Source organism: Eublepharis macularius, chromosome 15 (genome assembly GCF_028583425.1).
Source record: "Eublepharis macularius isolate TG4126 chromosome 15, MPM_Emac_v1.0, whole genome shotgun sequence".
Classification (NCBI taxonomy): domain Eukaryota; kingdom Metazoa; phylum Chordata; class Lepidosauria; order Squamata; family Eublepharidae; genus Eublepharis; species Eublepharis macularius.
The window spans coordinates 53327521-53345855 of NC_072804.1; the positions used below are offsets into that span (position 1 = coordinate 53327521).

At 47.5% G+C, this 18335-nt stretch overlaps 1 protein-coding gene across 2 annotated transcripts in view; it reads right to left on the reverse strand.

The window, feature by feature from the left end:
- PPP1R37 (protein phosphatase 1 regulatory subunit 37) overlaps window positions 1-18335 on the reverse strand; it is a 50268-nt gene that overhangs the window by 23259 nt on the left and 8674 nt on the right. For both annotated transcript variants that reach the window (XR_008598281.1, XM_054999270.1), the window contains exon 2: window positions 554-651. Coding sequence is in view for 1 of the 2 variants with exons in the window: in XM_054999270.1 (XP_054855245.1) it covers window positions 554-651 (98 nt within the window). In the remaining variant the exon portion in view is untranslated. The remainder of the gene's footprint in view (window positions 1-553; window positions 652-18335) is intronic.

The following is an 18335-nucleotide window of genomic DNA, read 5'->3' on the forward strand; positions in this document are numbered from 1 at the left end:
AATGTCCCATGCTTAGCCTTTGCCCTCTTCAGTTTAAAGGGCCTCGGGTGCTAGGAAGAATCCCAGGTGGAAAATGCAGAGGGTCAAGGTAAGTCAAAGCGGGCAACAGCCAGCTAGGGGGACATTTCATTCTGCCTGGCTGTGGATCTGGAGACAGATTCCCCCCAGGGCACAGCGACCGGCACCACTGGACAGGGAACGGACTGAGGTTCCACTGGAGGGGCTACAAGGAACTGGGCACGTTTGCGTGGCTCCTGGGTCCTGGATCACAGCAAAGCCATCTTGGAACTAACAGCGATGCCCACTTCAACTTGGCCTTTTCAGATGGACAATGGACAGCTGGAAAATTAGCTGAATCCAGCACAGATAACCCCATGGGAAAGTACCTGACCCAGCGGCAAGCAGGACAACATTTCTGGCACAGGCAAAGAAAACTAAGGTCTGGTTCTAGCTGCAGCCGGCTTTTCTGGTGTTTATATAAAGCCCGTTTTCCGGGTATGACAGCAAAATTGGATAAATGTTTGTGCTGTACGCTTTCAGGGCAGGCACATACCTGGATCTGCTTCAGTAGTTTGGGAATCTGTTTGCAGTTTAATTTCTGACAGGCTTGCTTGTAGGCGGTGAGAATTTCTTCCACGGTCACATTCTGAGCTGAAAGCCATGGGGGGTGGGGAACAGAGAGAGGTTATCCATTTGATTTAGCCATTCTACATAGGATAAGAGATTCAGAGCCTCTGCGGCACAGCAGGATATAAATAAAAAAAGTAAATCAAGTAAAAAGGGAGGGTGCTTTCAAAAGCCAAACTGCAGCTGCTGGTTGTCTGAGGCAATCGGGAACTGCAGTTTGGTGACCAGGTACGGTCATTCCATCTCCTTCTGCTCTAAGAGACACCTGGTTGTAAAGAAAACCACAGGGGGGGGGGACGAGACCCTGGGCTGGGCCTCCCGATCGCAAAAGACATGCTCAACAACCAGCTCCCCACCATTCCTTTTGAAAGAAAACAACTTCACAGGCTTGGTGTCATTCCATCCAACGTACCACCTCTTTCTAGAAAGGAAGTTCTGGAGAATCGAATGCGAAAAAGCAACATTCGGAGATGAAACGGAGCCCTGCCAGTCCAAGACAGAGGGAGGGCGGCGATGAGGAAAGGCCAGCAGGGAAAAGGGATGGAACAGAGGAAGACAAGCTGCTCGCGGAGGGAACGTAGACTTTCTTCTGGTCAAAGTCTGCCACGGATTCCTGCCCCTGCCTTTCCCCTCTTCTTCCCATTCTAAACATTTACACACAACAGTAAGAGGAGAGCTGCCCATATCCAGTTTCTAGGATTTTTCCGACCCTCTCCGAAAGGATGCAGTTTTTATTGGTAATGGTGTTTAGCAGATGTCACCTAAGGGGATGACTAGACAGAAGTTTGACGGTGGGCTGGATCAGTATAAGACGCTGACAGCAATCCTTCCCGGCTTCTCCTTCCCATCCAACCCTGGGAAAGCTGATTCCCAGGGTCATGGCACCTATGTGGGTTGAGGGCGCTTTTAGTGGAAGAAATGACTCTTCCTGCCTCTTTCATCCCCAAAGCTGGAGATTTTGCCCCCTCTCCCCCTAATGAAGCCCCTTGATCACAGGAATCAACTTTCCCAGAGTCTGATGCGGCTGCCATGGGTAGCGGAACTGAGGAAAGATCCGCAAGCTATACACGCAGGGATCACGGGATCCAACCGCAGTAGCTGCAAAGCATCATTCGTGACAAGAGGGAGGCAGGTACTTCTGGTCAGAAAGTAAAATGAAGCAGAGCTGCAGAATTTATTAAATATAAGTGTAATGATTTTAAGTAAATGGGTACATGTGTCCTGAAACACTTGGTGTGGCATAGATGAAGAGTGGGGGTGAAAGAGAGGGATGGGTGAGTGAGATGATTGGCTGATGACGGAGAGGGTGGGCAGAGTGAAGGCAGTTTTAGACTGAGAGTGGAGAGAAAATATTTAATAACAACAACAACAACATTCGATTTATATACTGCCCTTCAGGACAACTTAATGCCCACTCAGAGTGGTTTACAAAGTATGCCATTATTATCCCCAGAACAGCAAACATCCTGTGAGGTGGGTGGGGCGGAGAGAGCTCTAAGAGAGCTGTGACTGAGCCAAGGTCACCCAGCTGGCTTCAAGTGGAGGAGTGGGGAATCAAACCCGGCTCTCCAGATTAGAGTCCCGCGCTCTTAACCACTACACCAAACTGGCTTTAGTTAGGACAAGAGAGGCAAGCTGGGTGCAGCCTGAGTAATTTTAAGCAGTTCTGAGAGAAATATTGAGTCAGGAGAAAGCAGGCAAGCTGTGTGCAGCCTGAGCTTGTGTACATTGTCTGAGAGAAATATAACCTGTGTGGAAGCCTGAAATGTGTGTTTGTGAAAGAACATTCGGTCAGGGAAAAGCAGGCAAACTGTGTGTGTGCCTGAGAAAAGGTCTTACTTGTAACTGAGAGAGAAATTAATATCAAAAGCAGGCAAGCTGTGAGTGAAGCCTGAGAGAAGATCTGTGTGACTGGGTTTAAGTAAAGTAACTTTAAGAATTGACAACTACTCTTTTGAAACCATCAAGTTTTAGAAATAATATGAAACCAATACGCTTCTTATAAAAATAAAAGTTTACTTTGTTTTTTTTTTTTAATATCCCGGAGGATTTGTCATTCCTATATCCAGGGCTTTTTTTCTGGGAAAAGAGGTGGTGGAACTCAGGACCGCACAATGACGTCACTTTGGGTCAGCTGGAACAAGGGGGGAGTTTTTAAAGTTTAAATTGCCCTTGGCAAAAATGGTCACCTGGCCGGTGGCCCCGCCCCCTGATCTCCAGACAGAGGGGAGTTGAGATTGTCCTCCGCGCCGCTCCAGCTGTTCCAGCTGAAAAAAAGCCCTGCCTATATCCCATTCCTATGCTCAGGGCCACATAGTACAAAGAAGGAGCCTGACCCCTGGGCACGTTACTAAAAGGAGAAATTTAAGTTATTCTGGAATTTAATTCCTGGTGGCAGCAATCTACCAAGAGGGGGCACGAATAAAAGGCTTAAAGACCAAATCTACCCAAGAGAAAGAAAGGGGTTGTAACGGTAGGTTCCCTCATAGATTAAAAACAACAATTTGCTTTATTTTATTTATGTCATTTGTAGTCTGCCTTTCTCATTGAGACTCAAGGCAGATTACATAGTGTGAGCTTACTACAATCAGCATCAAGGACATTTCTATAAACAATTCCATAGGGTAAATAAATACAAGTTTACAAAGACATAGCATTAGCAAGAATCCAATACAGAGATGACGGAATGCTGAAACAGGACTGACATTAGACAACATAGAAGTACCCAGTCAGATCATCCTTGAAGCACAGGTAGCACATAGAAACACATACGTAAAGCAATAGATAGGATGTAAGGCAACATAGTGATGAAGTTTATGGTCCCTAGCGAATCATCTGAGACCCCCACCTACAATACAGCCCTCCCATTTCAGTGCTATACTAGTGCCCAGATTTGTTCCAGATCAGGGCTTTTTTCTGGGAAAAGAGGTGGTGGAACTCAGTGGGTTGCCCTCAGTGAAAATGGTCACATGGCCGGAGGCCCCGCCCCCTGATCGCCACACAGAGGGGAGTTTAGATTGACCTCTGCACCACCGAGCGGCACGGAGGTCAATCTAAACTCCCCTCTGCCTGGAGATCAGGGGGCGGGGCCACCGGCCATGTGACCAATTTCAAGAGGTTCTGGAACTCCGTTCCCCCGTGTTCCCCCTGAAAAAAAGCCCTGTTCCAGATACATTCTTGTAGTAATTTCTTTTAGATTTGAACCCGAGGCTATTTTTTTTTGCAAAGCTTTAAAAAATAATTAAGCCAACATAATAAATCACACAATCAACAACAATAAGAACAGGAAGGAGTGCTTCCTCAGAATTATATTTAGCACACTTCTGTTGTGTTCTATTTTTATCCTGCCCTTCTTCCAAGCGGAATACCTGGTGTATCCCTCCTTTATCCTCACAACAGCCCTATGAGATAGATTAGGCTGAGAGTGTATCACTGAGCAGCTTCATGGTTGAGTGGTGTTGAAGTCTCCGTCTCCCTGCTCTGTCCCCTCATGTTCACTGCAAAGAACGTTCTTTCTGTGCTCCTGCCAGACTATTTCCTAGGCAAGGTGTAGTATTATGTCCTGTTATTAAGGCCAAAGAATCTCGCAGTCCTTAGGAGTATCTTTTTGCACACGCACACATTCTCAAAAACATAGGGTTAAGCAGCAGCCGCTTTGTGGTTAATTATGAAGCCAGGCCCTGGCACGATGACAAATTAAGAGTCATTAAAGCACATACACAAGCAGTCGGAGGCCAGCTAGGAACGCGCCAGGAGATGCCGAACAAACGACCGGCATCACAAAACAGAATCCATTTTGGAGGATCCAATTGCAGGGTTGTAATCCTGCCTGGATTACTGAAGCAGAATGATTTCCACCCCAAACTCAGAATGGAAACAGATCGTTCTACCACTGGCATAATTATCAGGAAAGACTAGAAATTTCCAAGTGGCTGCAGCTGCTGCATGCTTGCATTTTAATTGCTTTTACATGCAAGCCAAGCGTTCAGAAATAAAAGAGTAGAAAGAGCTCTTCATTTTTAAAAGTGCCAAACAAACCCTAAGGTGACCGTTGCGGCAAAGATCCAGCAGGTTTTCTAATAGAGTGGAGATTGAAACTTTTATTATTTATTTCCATAACCATTTTAACATGCAACACATCTTGGATCTGCATCTTGCTCTCATTAATTTCTCAAAAGTAAAGTTGCTAGCCCTCGTAGCGTTAGTAAACATTCTGCAAAACAGAGCAGTGAAGTTGTGAGACATTCAGCCAACAGCAGGATTAGGGGCAAAGGGGAACCCGCCTTCTGAAAATAAGGAACTGGGGACCCCAAGGATGCAAAATATGAGACATGATGTTCTATGAATATGAGAATATGATGTTCTCATTAACAGACTATGTGTTATGCCCAGATATTGGCAGAGGCACAGCCATTGTGGCTGGCGGCTATAAGAACTCGTTTTGGAACTGCGTGGCACATAACTGAACAGGGAGGTGAGGCAGGGCTTTCCAGAATAATGGGACAGAGGGAAAAAAGAGGGAGATCACATGAATGCATGGAGAGAGCAGACCTTTCCAGCTGAGGCAGAGCTGCGCAGCAAGGGACAGGACCCAGTGAGAGGCCATGGCTCAGTGGTAGAATGGCTCAGTGGCAGAACATCTGTTTGGCATGTACAAGGTCCCAGGTTCAATCCCCGGCATCTCCAGTTAAAGTCCAGGTGTAGGTGAAGAGAAAGAGACCCTGGAGAACTGTTGTTGGTCTGAGTAGACGTTACAGACCTTGATGGACCTGTCCAGGGTCTGAGGCTCAGCCCCTAGACTTACCGGGAGGAGGGGACGGGAGGCAGCCGGGAGATGGCTACCCAGCTGCCCTGACAGTCACCCAGGACCCACACAGGCAGGGAGAGTGAGGACAGCTAGGAGAGGACCAGACCAGAGGGAGAAGGCACAGGAGACAAGGACAGCCAGCCAGCCAGCAACCTTACCGGCAAGGGAAGATAGGCAGCACAGGGCCATGCCCCAACCTGCAAGCAAGGTAAAAAGAAATAGCAAGGGCCAGGTGAGGCTGGGAGCAAGGCAGCCTCAGGTGGGACTGCCTGAGGCAATCAGCAAAGAGAGCCCGGCAGCCAGCAAAGGAGGCACAGGTGTGGCTGGCCAGAGCTGCCAGCAGAGCAACACCAGGTGTGGCTGCCTAGGACAGCCTGGGCCGTGGAGCCAGGAATGGGTGAAGGGATATAAAGGAAGTCCACCCAGAGGATGGAGTGGGTTGTGTAGGAGTGTGGTGGAGTTTAGGTGAGTGAGAGAGAGAAGCTGGGAGGAGGAAGAGTAAGGAAGATGAAGGAGAGGAGGAGGAGTGAGTCTGGAGGCTTGGGAAGGCAAGGAGTAAGGGAAGGCAGCCGGGGCTCTGTCACGTTGAGCAAGCCTGCGAGTGGACTGAGAGGGAGCGTGATGTACACCCCCCCTTCTTCCACAGAGTGGGAACCCTTGCAGTCCCTGATAGCCTCCTAGTATCAAGGTCACTCACATAGCGGCACCCCTGGCAGAATCTGACAGGACCATCTGTCATGGTCAATGGCAGAGAGGCAACCATGTTAGTATGTTGTAGCAGAATAAAACAAAAGCCCAAGGGCACCTTAAACACTAACAACATGAGCTTTCATGTGTTCAGAGCTCCCTTCTTCACGTATGTGTGAAAGAAATCATTTTGGGAACACTTTTGGGAATCAGTATAAGGATAGTCTCAGACTCCTGCACTGTTGTCAAGAGGGGGAATTTCAGCAAGGGTCAACTTTGCTCTCCACTGCATTAAAACCAAGACACACATTAAGAACAAAAAGACGGGGGGGGGGGGGGGAGTCTTCAGAACCCTTTCAAAGGGACCCCAAATCTGGCATGCCATACAGTGATAACAGAACACACAACTGGGGACAGGGGGGTGACTAAAGGGGGGGAAATAATGCAGAGTGCCTGCCATCTCACTACTTGGGCTTATAGAATAAAAAGGCATGCATGCAAGAAGATGCTGCCTCAAGTAAGCTGAGGCCAGAATACAAGATTTAAAGACCTGTTAATTTAGCCCAGAAGAATAAAGGCAGCCCGTGGCATTCATACTAGATTGTATTTTCCCTAGTGACTGATGTCGGAAATAGATCAGGCTGCTACACTCTGGCCCAAAATCCACTTCAAGGGCAAGTCCTATGTAACACACATGACAGTAGCCCAGTCAGGAGGTTACCAGGATGTGCACTACTGCTGCTGAAGGATGGATAATACACTTTTGCAAAGTTCTCCAGAGTTTCATACAGTAATCTTTGAAGCAACCCTGCAAAGTGGGCCATAAGTCATCCTCATATTCCGAAGGGAGGGGTGGGGTGGGGGGATGAGACTGATAAAATAATGACCTGCTCAAGACTCCCCTGGGTAGTCAAAGGTACTCAGTGGGCACTCCTTCCAGAAAACTTCCACATCCCAAAACTACAGTGATTCTGGGTTCAAAACAAAAGCCTGTTTACACAAAAACAACTTGCACCAACACTGCTGACGTGTGAATGTATTCTTATCATCGCAGAGGCTTTTTGGTGATGGGTTTATCAACAGTCCTGCTGAAGTTCTTCCCCTCCCACGGCGGTGGTAACAACAGAGGGAAAGATAGCTATATTCGCTCTGTTAGACCAAGAGAGCTTATGTGGGAGGTGGTGATCTTATTTACCGCTGAGTCACTTGGGCTAAACTTAGAGACAGATACTCCGGGGAGTCTCCTGGACCTTTGTTTGTTGCAAAGGGGAAGAAGTTTGCCTGCCGAGAATACCATCGCATGAAGCAGTAATACTCTAAGGAACACATCTTGGGAGATTTCCTGTTTTACCAAACTAAGCTGAGAAATGTGCGTGACAGCAAACAAATCTTTGTTCCAATAAGCTGGGAAACACAGACGTTCTCTCTTCCAGGGAAATGTTTACTCACTCAGGGCTGGCCCAAGACATTTTGGTGCCAGAGGTGGTGGTGTGACGCCTAGCTCCCTCCTGGGTACACACCTGGACCCCACCTACACAAAATGCTACTTCTGTGACTAAGAGCACTTCCAACAGCACTCAATCCTAACCACAGTCCCTTTCCATTGCACCCCAAAACTTTAACTCTGTTTTATGGAACAGAGAACAAAGGCACCTTTAAAAGAACGCTTTAAATCGAAGCTGTGATAGAAAGGACAATAAATTAACTGGCTTGTAACCAGGGCTTTTTTTCTGGGGAAAGAGGTGGTGGAACTCAGTGGGTTGCCCTCGGAGAAAATGGTCACATGGCTGGTGGCCCCGCCCCCTGATCTCCAGGCAGAGGGGAGTTGAGATTGCCCTCCGCGCCACCGAGCAATCTCAACTCCCCTCTGCCTGGAGATCAGGGGGCGGGGACACCAGCCATGTGACCATTTTCAAGAGGTTCCGGAACTCTGTTCCCCCGCGTTCCCGCTGAAAAAAAGCCCTGCTTGTAAGGCACTGCCCTTAATGCCGCTTACAGGGCTGGCGCACCTGTCCTGTGAGGAAAGGCTGGGATGTTTCAGTTTAGAAAAGAGATGGCCAAGGGGAAGAAACATGACAGAGGTTTTATACAAGGATGCAAGAGGCAGAGAGTGGACAGAGTGAACTTTTTCTCTCTTACAAAATACTAGAACTCAAGGGCATCCAGGGAAGCTGGTAGGGAACAGATTCAGGATGGGGGGGAAAGGGCAATGAGTGATTTTTAAAAAGCGGAATTCCTTGCCAGAGGATATAGTGACGGCCCCAAGCACAGACAGCTATAAAAAGGGAACCGACAGATCCATGGAGGTCAGGTCTACTCGTGGGTACGGGCCATAGTGATTAAAGGAAACTTTCACATTCAGAGGCAGTCAACCTCTGTGTCCCAGTCAGTGCCAGGAGCCAACACGAGAGGAAGGCCTCAACCTCTATGCCCTGCTGCTGGCCCTCCAGAGTAAATGCTTGGCCACTGTGCAAGACAGGGTGCTGGACTAGATGGGCCACTCGTCTGATCCAACAAGGCTCTTCTCAGGTTCTCCTCAACCCCCCACCCCACCCCCCAGAGTATCTGAGGAAACTGCTTCACTGAAGACTTCTGGTACAGCGAGGCCTATATTTACAGTGTACTTTTGATAGCAGAAAGGATTTTTAAATTAATGCCAACCACTAAGACAGTTGGTTGTTGTGGGTTTTCCGGGCTGTATTGCCGTGGTCTTGGCATTGTAGTTCCTGACGTTTCGCCAGCAGCTGTGGCTGGCATCTTCAGAGGTGTAGCACCAAAAGACAGAGATCTCTCAGTGTCACAGTGTGGAAAAGATGTTGGCAGGTCATTTGTATCTACTCAGGAGGGGTGGGGTTGAGCTGAGTCATCCTGTAAGAGTTTCCCAGGGTGTGGAATGCTAATGGCGGGAGGCTTCACTGTATCCTGAGGAGGTTCTTTTGCATATGGATTGGTGCTTGATGTGCTAATCTTCTCTGCAGGGCTATTGTCGGGTGTGGAGTGTTTTGTTAGCCTGGTGTTTTTCAGAACTGGAAACCATGCTCTGTTCATTTTGAAAAACACCAGGCTAACAAAACACTCTATACTCGACAATAGCCCTGCAGAGAAGATTAGCACATCAAGCACCAATCCATATGCAAAAGAACCTCCTCAGGATACAGTGAAGCCTCCCGCCATTAGCATTCCACACCCTGGGAAACTCTTACAGGATGACTCAGCTCAACCCCACCCCTCCTGAGTAGATACAAATGACCTGCCAACATCTTTTCCACACTGTGACACTGAGAGATCTCTGTCTTTTGGTGCTATGAAGATGCCAGCCACAGCTGCTGGCGAAACGTCAGGAACTACAATGCCAAGACCATGGCAATACAGCCCGGAAAACCCACAACCATCGTTCTCCGGCCATGAAAGCCTTCGACAATACACTAAGACATTGTTTGCTTACCAAGGCAATGATTCCACCAAGTCAGTTGTCCTCATACCCATTTTACAAACAAAGATGCAACACAGTAGTGTGACAGAGGTCATCTTGCAGAGTCAGCAACCTCTCTTTCAAGGGAAAGAACCACCCTTGAGTGTAATTCTATATCCACCGGGCCATGCTATTCATGCCACATCTACCTATGTGTTTTCTTGCGGACTGAGCTTGTGCGCATGCACAACAACAACAACAACAACAACAACAACAACAACAGCGCTTATATACTGCTCTTCTAGACAAATCAGTGTCTCGCTTGGAGCGGAGAATAAGTTAGTGTTATTATTGTCCTCACAATGCAGCTGGCGAGTGGCTGACCCAAGGCTACCTGCTGAGCTCATGGCAGCAGTGGGATTCAAACAAGTAGAGTGCTGATTCGCAGCCGAACCACTTAACCACTGTGCTACAGCAGCTCTCAGCATCATACACATACACACACCAAGCACGCAGTCTTGCTTTCTAATTCAACTCTGCAAGCAAAAGAGGAGGCTTGGTAGGAAGCAGATGTGGTCATGCCAGCAGCCTCTCTAAGATTCGTTCTGGAGGCTTCGACCACAAGGCAAAGGCTAGAAAGACACATGCTCTGTGCAGACAATTTTATTTTTCAATGGAGACCACTGAATGGAGCAAGGCTGAAAAGCTTCACTTAATCTGATACAGCTAGAGATGTAGAAAGGGACCCTTAACTCTACCATCCCCAAGCACTGGGCACAGCCCCTTCTCTTTTTTATATACTCGAGGAGTTGATTCCAATATACACCTGCCTACCACCTAAGCTTAACACTGGAGGCCTCATTCTGGGTGCTCCTCTTTTCTAAGGCTTGATGGGAGCAAGTCAGGGCCTTCTTGGACGAGGCCCCATTGCTCTGAAACTCCCTTCCTACAGGAGGCTCACCAGTGCCAAGTTTGTATTCCTTTAGGCGCCAGGCAGAGACACTTTTATTCTTGCCGAGGGTTTAACTATCCCCGTCCCTGCTATTTGCAATTTGAGCCTGTGACCTTCCCCTCCCCCCCCCCCAAGAGTTCTTTTAATGCTGCTTTGATGATACTGGTAATCTCACTCTGTTCTATTTTTATGCGTTTTAAGTGCTGCTATTTTAACTGTCCGTTCTATTTTGGGGTTTGATGTATTTGCTGCTTTTTAGCATATTGTTGTTTTCCCTTTTATCCCTCAAAACTGCCCGGCATATAACGAGACAGAGAGAGGCAGGGTTATAAGCATTTCAAAAGAATAAATCAATGTTCCTACAGCTGAAATGCTTTATTTGTATAATTTACTCCAACGGCACAAGTGCTCTTCCTGCGGGAAATCAAAGCAAAGATGACTCTCTCTTTCTAGAAAATAAAACATGAAACAAATAGGGAGGGACAGCCAGGGTAGGGGAGCAATGGCTCGGGGGGGGGCTTCCTACCTGAGCTTCAATGCTAACCCATCTATTGTGTACACCTTAGCCCATCTCCCACAAGAGCCAGCACAACAAGTAAGGGGCATGTTAACCTTTGTTCTCAGCATGACCCACGACAAAGGTTTTGGCAACATCTTCTTGCACATGGTGGCGGCTGCAAGGGACATATTTTTTCACATCTGAGCACACACGACTGCGCAGATGTGCAATTAAGGGCAGACAATGATGGTAACAGTGACTGGTGGCCTCTCGCTTTTCTCTCCGGCTCCAAAATGACTCATTAGCGCTGACCAAAGATACAGAGCTTGGCCTAGCCGGGGCAACCAAAAATTTCTTGAATTGAGATGCCAAACAAATATATTATGTAGGTGACCTTACATGGTGCTTGCTTACAAGTTAGGTCCCACATAGGTCAATAATGCTTAATTCCCTGTACTTGTGCACAGAACTGCAGGTTTACAGTGCAAACTTCTGCACAATACAGCCTTCTAAGTCCACTGGGCTTAAGTGTGTAATTCTGCTTAGAACCGCTCTTAGCAAACCAGTGACCTGCTATTTAGACAGTGTGGTGTGGGGGTGAGGGTGCTGGACTGGGAATCCCCCTCTGCCATGGAACCTCGGTGGGTAACCGTGGACCACTCACACACACTCAGCTTAACCTACCTCACAGAATAGTTATGTGGATAAAATGGAGGGAAACAATGTAAGCTGCTTTGGGTGCCTATTGAAGAGAAAGGCAGGGTATACATGAAGTAAAATTTAAAAAATAAAAATATTTAACAGACCAAGGGAATAAACTTCAATATATATGCACCCTTTTGAATTATTCATACAGTAACTTACAAAAAGTATACTGTTAAAATCAAAGTCCATCTTTATTTTATTTTTTTTACATTTTGTATTACACTTACTAGAATGCAACCTCTCCCCTCAAAAGCAAGTGAGTCCTTAACAGCCCCACTGTTCAAAATTTACCCTCACAAATTAGTTACGTTTCCATCCATTAATCCAGCGGTCCCCAACCTTTTTTGCACCAGGGACCGGTTTCGTGGAAGACAATTTTTCCACGGACTGGGTGGTGGTGGTGGTTTTGGGATGATACAATTGTGCATTTTATTTCTATTCTTACATTATAATATATAATGAAATAATTATACAACTCACCACAATGCAGAATCAGTGGGAGCCCTGAGCTTGTTTCCCTGCAACCCGGCACACAAAGGTGTGAGGGCAGGGCAGCAGCTCCAGCAAGCACAGCCACACCAACCACAGCACGAGGGAGCAACTGCGCATGTGCCATCCGGGAGCGGGAGGAGAGACCCAGAGGCATGATGGGAGTCAGCTGGGGCGCGTGCGCAGTACGCTGCTGCCTCTGCCGGGGAAGGGGGCAGTGCGAGTGTCCAGGGCCAGAAAGCAGCCGGCAAAAGTAAGTGATATTTCTAATGAAATCTCACGGCAAATAATGACGGCAACCGCGTACCTCACCTGCTCCCTGGAGCTGGCTCTGCACTTGCCTGCCAGGGACTGGGACCGGTCTGCGGCCTGGGGGTTGGGGACCCCTGCATTAATCAAGTAAAGCTTTACCTGATTTTTCTGCCAATTAAAGCATACTGTCCTCCTTTTTTAATAGAAAGAATATTGCTGTATGCTTGAGGGGAAAATGGTACAGAGTAATCACAATAATTCTTACCAAAAGTACCAAACTGGAAAAGCCAACCAATAAATGCTAAAAATAAACAAAGCTTAACTTTAAAATGGGACTTCTCAGGATCTACCAGCATGTAACTCATTTGTGATCTTTTATGCTTGGGAAAGCCCAAGGCCTGTGCTTTCGTACAGTAGCAAAAAACGCAGTGGAAGCCCCGGTTCTTTCCCCTCTGTTCCAGAGGCTGCCTTCAGTAGCCAGTGGGACGGATGAGGGGTGGCGGCAGGGAGGGGGAGATCCGCTTACTGTAGCCGTCTGTGCCTGGCAGCCAGCCCAGATCAGCTCAGCAATACAAAGCTTGTATTGGTTTCTCCCTCCCAAGGGCTAAAACGCTCGCAGTATTTCCTTTTATGTCTGAACGGGTTTTCTTTGGCAGGCTGTACTAGAAAGTCTGTTTACAAAGGGGAAAAAATACAGCTAGTTAAGCTCGCTTAGATTTGAAACTTGGGAAGGAATAAAAAGAAGAAAAACAGAGGTTCACGTCTAGGAGACTGCAGCCACAAAGCCCGCAGAGGGCAAAAAGGAGATGACAAACCGTATTTCAGAAAGACTGGAAGAACCTCCACCAGCAACTGCAAACAAGCACATGAGAGGTGAACTTGCCATGTCAGTTCCTGGACATGTCAAGCTGGGGCTACGGAGGAGGTGAAGGGAACATACAAAGGAAATACCCTATCAGTGCCCCCGCCCCACTGCTCAGACAAGAGGCCAAGGTTGAAACTGATGCTTTGGGGGGAGTTTTGAAAACCAGCAAGCATGACATGATCTGCTCTGGTGCATTAGTTCAGGGATGGTTCCTTGCTTGGCCTAACTGGTTTCCCAGTTGTTCCCAAATGAGGAATCTCCACCGCCACACCATCCGTCCACCTTGCCTGGCATACACCGGCTCACAGCCTTGGTGGACGGTACTGCCTGCATCAGCTGCATACTTTCACCCTGGTGCTCCAGACCATTTGCCAACCTCACCGCCGCAGCAAGGAAGGCACTTCTAGCTGCCATTAGCACAGTACATGCAGCCACGACAGATGGTTTCTCCCCATTTTGACTTTTCACAGAATGTTTGCATGCGTTTCATAAAGAAAATACTGTCAGCTTCAGCTAATTTCAAAGCCGAGGTGCTAAATTTGCTGTAGACTGTGAAGAAAAGCAAAACCCCTCGGGCATCAACACAAAGTCTCCAGAAAAAAAAATTAATCTCAACAGATGAATCAGAAAGGAACACAGCGGTCTTGGGCTCCATGCCCCTCAACCACAGGCGCACCTGGTTTATGTTTAGATTAAAGTATGAGATTGATCTAGGAACTGAGGCCACATGCAAATACTCAACTTGGGGTATCAAGAGGGGGTTCAGTTTTCCAGTCTCCACCAAGCCCATTATCAACAAAAGGCCAGCCCAAGTCAAGTCATCTTCTGTAAGAGTCTTTAAAGTTAAACCTCATCTTCTGTGCTCCTCATGACAAACCCTTTGCCCCCCTAAACCTGACGGCAGTTAGACTCCGTTCTCTTTGTGGAAGAGGGAGAAATGTACAATTTGTTTCACAAAAGCGTGAGAGGCACCAAGGCACTCCTGGGCGATGCTGGCAGACATACCCAAGGGTTCACTTTAGATCATGCAAATGTCTCCCAAGTCTTTAGCGGAAACGGCACATGCAGAGAGGAATAATGAGCAACTGTCTATTGCAGAGTGGATAGTTCATTAGGCAGCTCTCTGCTTGAGAGCTAGTGACATCATGATTGTTAAGAAGCGCCAGGCAACAGAGAAAGGATGCAAGCAAAGCCAAACACTGCCTTTGTTTGCAATCCCTCTTGATCTAGATCTAGAGTGCTTTCCGCCTCTCGGCCCCTGGGTCCTTACCCAAAGGCCTGGCTCTTGGCATTTCAGCTCCTACTCAAGCAAAAATATTGTTTGTTCCTGCACAAAGCCAACTGATTTTCCGTTCTGGGATTTTTGCCAAAAGTCGTGACCTAGACATTAACCCATTCTCAGTATCGTCTCCCCCCCCTCCTGCTCTGGTAGTCCTTCCAACATAATCTCTAGCAAGCAAGTAAACAAAGCTATGCCGGGCAAATAAAACCATTGGAGACCCAGCCAGCCCTCAGCTCGGATCCAGAAGCTACAGAGCGGTTTAGGGGGAAGAAAAATACAACACAGTCAATTGAGGATGTGTATCCTCACAAAACACCACTGGGAGAAAGTACGGTGTAGCCTGCCCCCCTTTTCAACTACCCGATCACTGGAGACAGTGTATATAAGAGCAGAAACTCTGAGTTCAGTGGCTGTGCAGATCTGAGAAGTCCGGGTTCAGTTCCTGGCACTGCCATTTAAAAGATTTGGGGGCCTGGGAAGACCTCGTGTCTCAGACTCTGGGGATCTGTTTCTGGTCAGAACTGGGTTAAGAATGTTAAGAGCAGCCAAGCAGGATTGGACCAAACACAGTGCCTAGTACTGCACTCTGTTGCCAAGAGCAGACAGTTACAGCCTTGTCAGGAGAATACAGAATATTTACCCAGAGCACCCAGCATTCAGGGGTAGACAGCCTTTCAGCATGGAGGTTTTATTTACTTAACACAGACCTATTCTCCTCGAAGACTGGTCTCTCCTGCACAGCAGGAATAAACTAAACAAGCCTGTGATCTGATTCCGTATTTTCATGTACCTCAGTAACCCACAGAGCTGTACTGAGAATCTTAGTTATGCCGCACTGGATGTTTCGAGGCTTGATGGTCGGGGTGTGTGCACGCATGTGGGAAGGTAAATCCCTCCCTGTCTAACTTCCTTCACAAAATTGTTATGTTCAATGCCACACTCAGTGAATTCAAACATAATTAACTAATTCTAAGACCCCTGAGACAAGACAGGCTCTAAAAACCACCCTCCCTTTGTTCTCTTTTAAATGAAAGTCACATCCCATACGGAATATACTATCAACTATGTAGGTAGCATGCAACTTATAACTTCCTGTTCTCAATGCAAGCATAACCAGCTTTCCAAAATGCTGCTACTACTACTAATAAAAAATAAGGTTTCAAAATTTCCTCTGCGAGTCTACTGACTCCGCAGGTCCTCCAAGTTGAGCAAGTTGGGAGCCGCTTTGCTTACACAAGGCATCCTAGGGAAAACATTAACCGTCCTGACCAGACATGACTCAGCGGAGGATCTGAAGGCAGCTGGCCCCCACTGGAAAGGCAGCGCTTCAGCTCCCGCCAATACAGTTAACAAAACTGTTAATGGTTCACGCATGCTTCAAAAAGGGGCGGCCTCCAGCCACCAAACAGAGGCAGACCTGAGAGAACAGCTGGGAGAGAATGCTCAGAACAGGCCGGGCTACCCATTAACAAAAATTAGGTGGCTGCCAGCAAACTCCGCAGCTTATCTTGGCTCCTGATTTTGGGGCAGGGTGATGGTGGGAGAGAATCGTTGCCGGTCTTAGCTCCAGGCTTCAAGAGTCAACAGACCAGATCGACATGACCCACCAAGGCAAATGCCGCCCAGGAAAAACATTTGTTGCTGTCGTCTACCTGAGACCACAAAAACAGGAGGGCTGCTCTGTAGGGCAAGCAGGCTGCTGCTCCTTTGTTGGGTGACAGGTGGCACAGCCCTGCCTCTGATCTACTTGTGCACCCTCTGACCACCACCCACCTTTTTACCCTCCCACCTGATGCCCAAACTCCCAGCCCCCCGTTCTGCTTGGTGATGGTACTCCTAGTTCCTCCGGGATATTTTAAAACTCTTGGCACCACTCCCAGCTCACTGATCTTCAACTGAAGGGTCAGGGTGAGATTTACGATGGGTCCCGGGCCATCATTTTTCTTTTGTTTAGAAAAGAGATGAGATGAGATGAGATGAGACAGGTATGTAGAGTATTTCTGCTGAACCACACACAGGAGCACAGAATGAGGTTATCTGAGGCCAGGAGACTTTTGGGGATATCCATAGGGAACGGGGTGTATATAGTCCCTTAACGAACTTGGGCACAAAACAGATATTCAAACGAATGGATCAAAATCTCTCACCTAAGTTGGGTTGCACTAAAAGCGTTATAACAATCCGACTGACTGGCTGAGGTAGCAGCTATATTGTGCAGAGAGTGTCTGTTGTAAAGATGACAGCAAAGCAGTGACGCGATGTGAACGCATGGAACTGCAGTACAAATGCAAAACACAGTGATGATTTAAAGTTGCCAACTGAATATTTAGCCGTTTTTACAACAAGAGTTCAAAGAACTCTGCTATCTTGCCACAATCCTTTCAACCCGTAAAGCAGGGCAGTATTATTACAGGGCCCCCCTCCCCATATTGCAGTGGGAGCAAGCTGCACGGTTCCCGTTCCCATGCCTTTACCCAATACTGCAGCTAGCAGAGCAGCTTGCTTAAAGACACCGGCTGAAGATCAAGGCAGAGGTAAGATTCGAAACAAGAACTTCCTGATCTGCAGCTTAGTCTCTGAGACACTAAGCTGTCGGTTACAGGGGAAATGAAGCAGCCTCGTGGAGGCTAGAAACCTTTTTTTTTTTTTAAGATAAAATTTGGCATTCTTCTGGATCAGATAAAAACTGCAGCGCTGCTATAGGCAGGTAATATAGTGAAATCGCTTTGTAACTCGTTGAACCAGTTCAAACCAAGTTTGTAGGAAGGTCACCTCATCTTCTCTCGCTAAACAGCCATGTAAACTATCTCAGTCCATGGCTGATGGGAAATCGCCGCTTCAGAGTTATCAATTGGCTCTTAATTAAATTCCCCTGTAACCAGAGAGAGCTCTTAGATGACTTGTGGACACAGCTTATTAAAAGGTTTGGGCTCTCGGCTTCCCCTGAAGGCCAATACTGCAGGCAGCGTGGCAGGCGAGAACGGGTCCTGTACAGCACCTTAAGGAGCACGGGCACAACAAGGATATCCAAACGAATGGGTCAAAACCTCTCCCCTAAAATGGGTTGCACCAGAAGCATTATAACCATCTGTTACCCTCCCTCCTTTCCTCCACGGAGCTGAGGGCGGTTTATGTGGCTCTCCCCTCTTCCACTGTGGCTTTGCAACCAACCGTAAGCAGTAAAGAAAGAGTAAATGGCCCAACATCCCCAAGGAAGTTTTAAGACTGTGTCAGGATCAGAGCCCAGTGTTTCCCAAATCCTAGCCCAATGCTGAACACGACACAAAACTGGTTCTTAACTGTTCAAACAAAGTGTGTGCATGTGGGCGCAAGAAAAGACAAAGGGCTTCTGTTGTCAGTCTCATAAATTTAAGATCAGAGGAGAGTGGCGTCCAGACTTTCATTACCCCACCACCACCACCCCAAAAAAACTTGAGTGGCACCTTAAAGGCTATTCGACTGATTGTGGTGTAAATGTTCACGGTTGCATGAACTGGGTACACTCCTCACCTTGCAAGTATACACAAGCATCGAGCAGAGGAAAAGTGACTCAACGGTAGGATGGAAAGACAGTGAGGCAAAATCTGTGACATTTCTATGCAAGGCCCAATTATATACAAAATATTTTTAAAAAATTCTTTCATTGCTGCTTAGCAAACAGGGCGATTACAGAACAGCACAAATCTCTTTCTGCCAGTCCACTGTGTGCATTAAAAAGCCAAGATCGATGATTCTCAAACTGTGGGTCAGGACTCAAG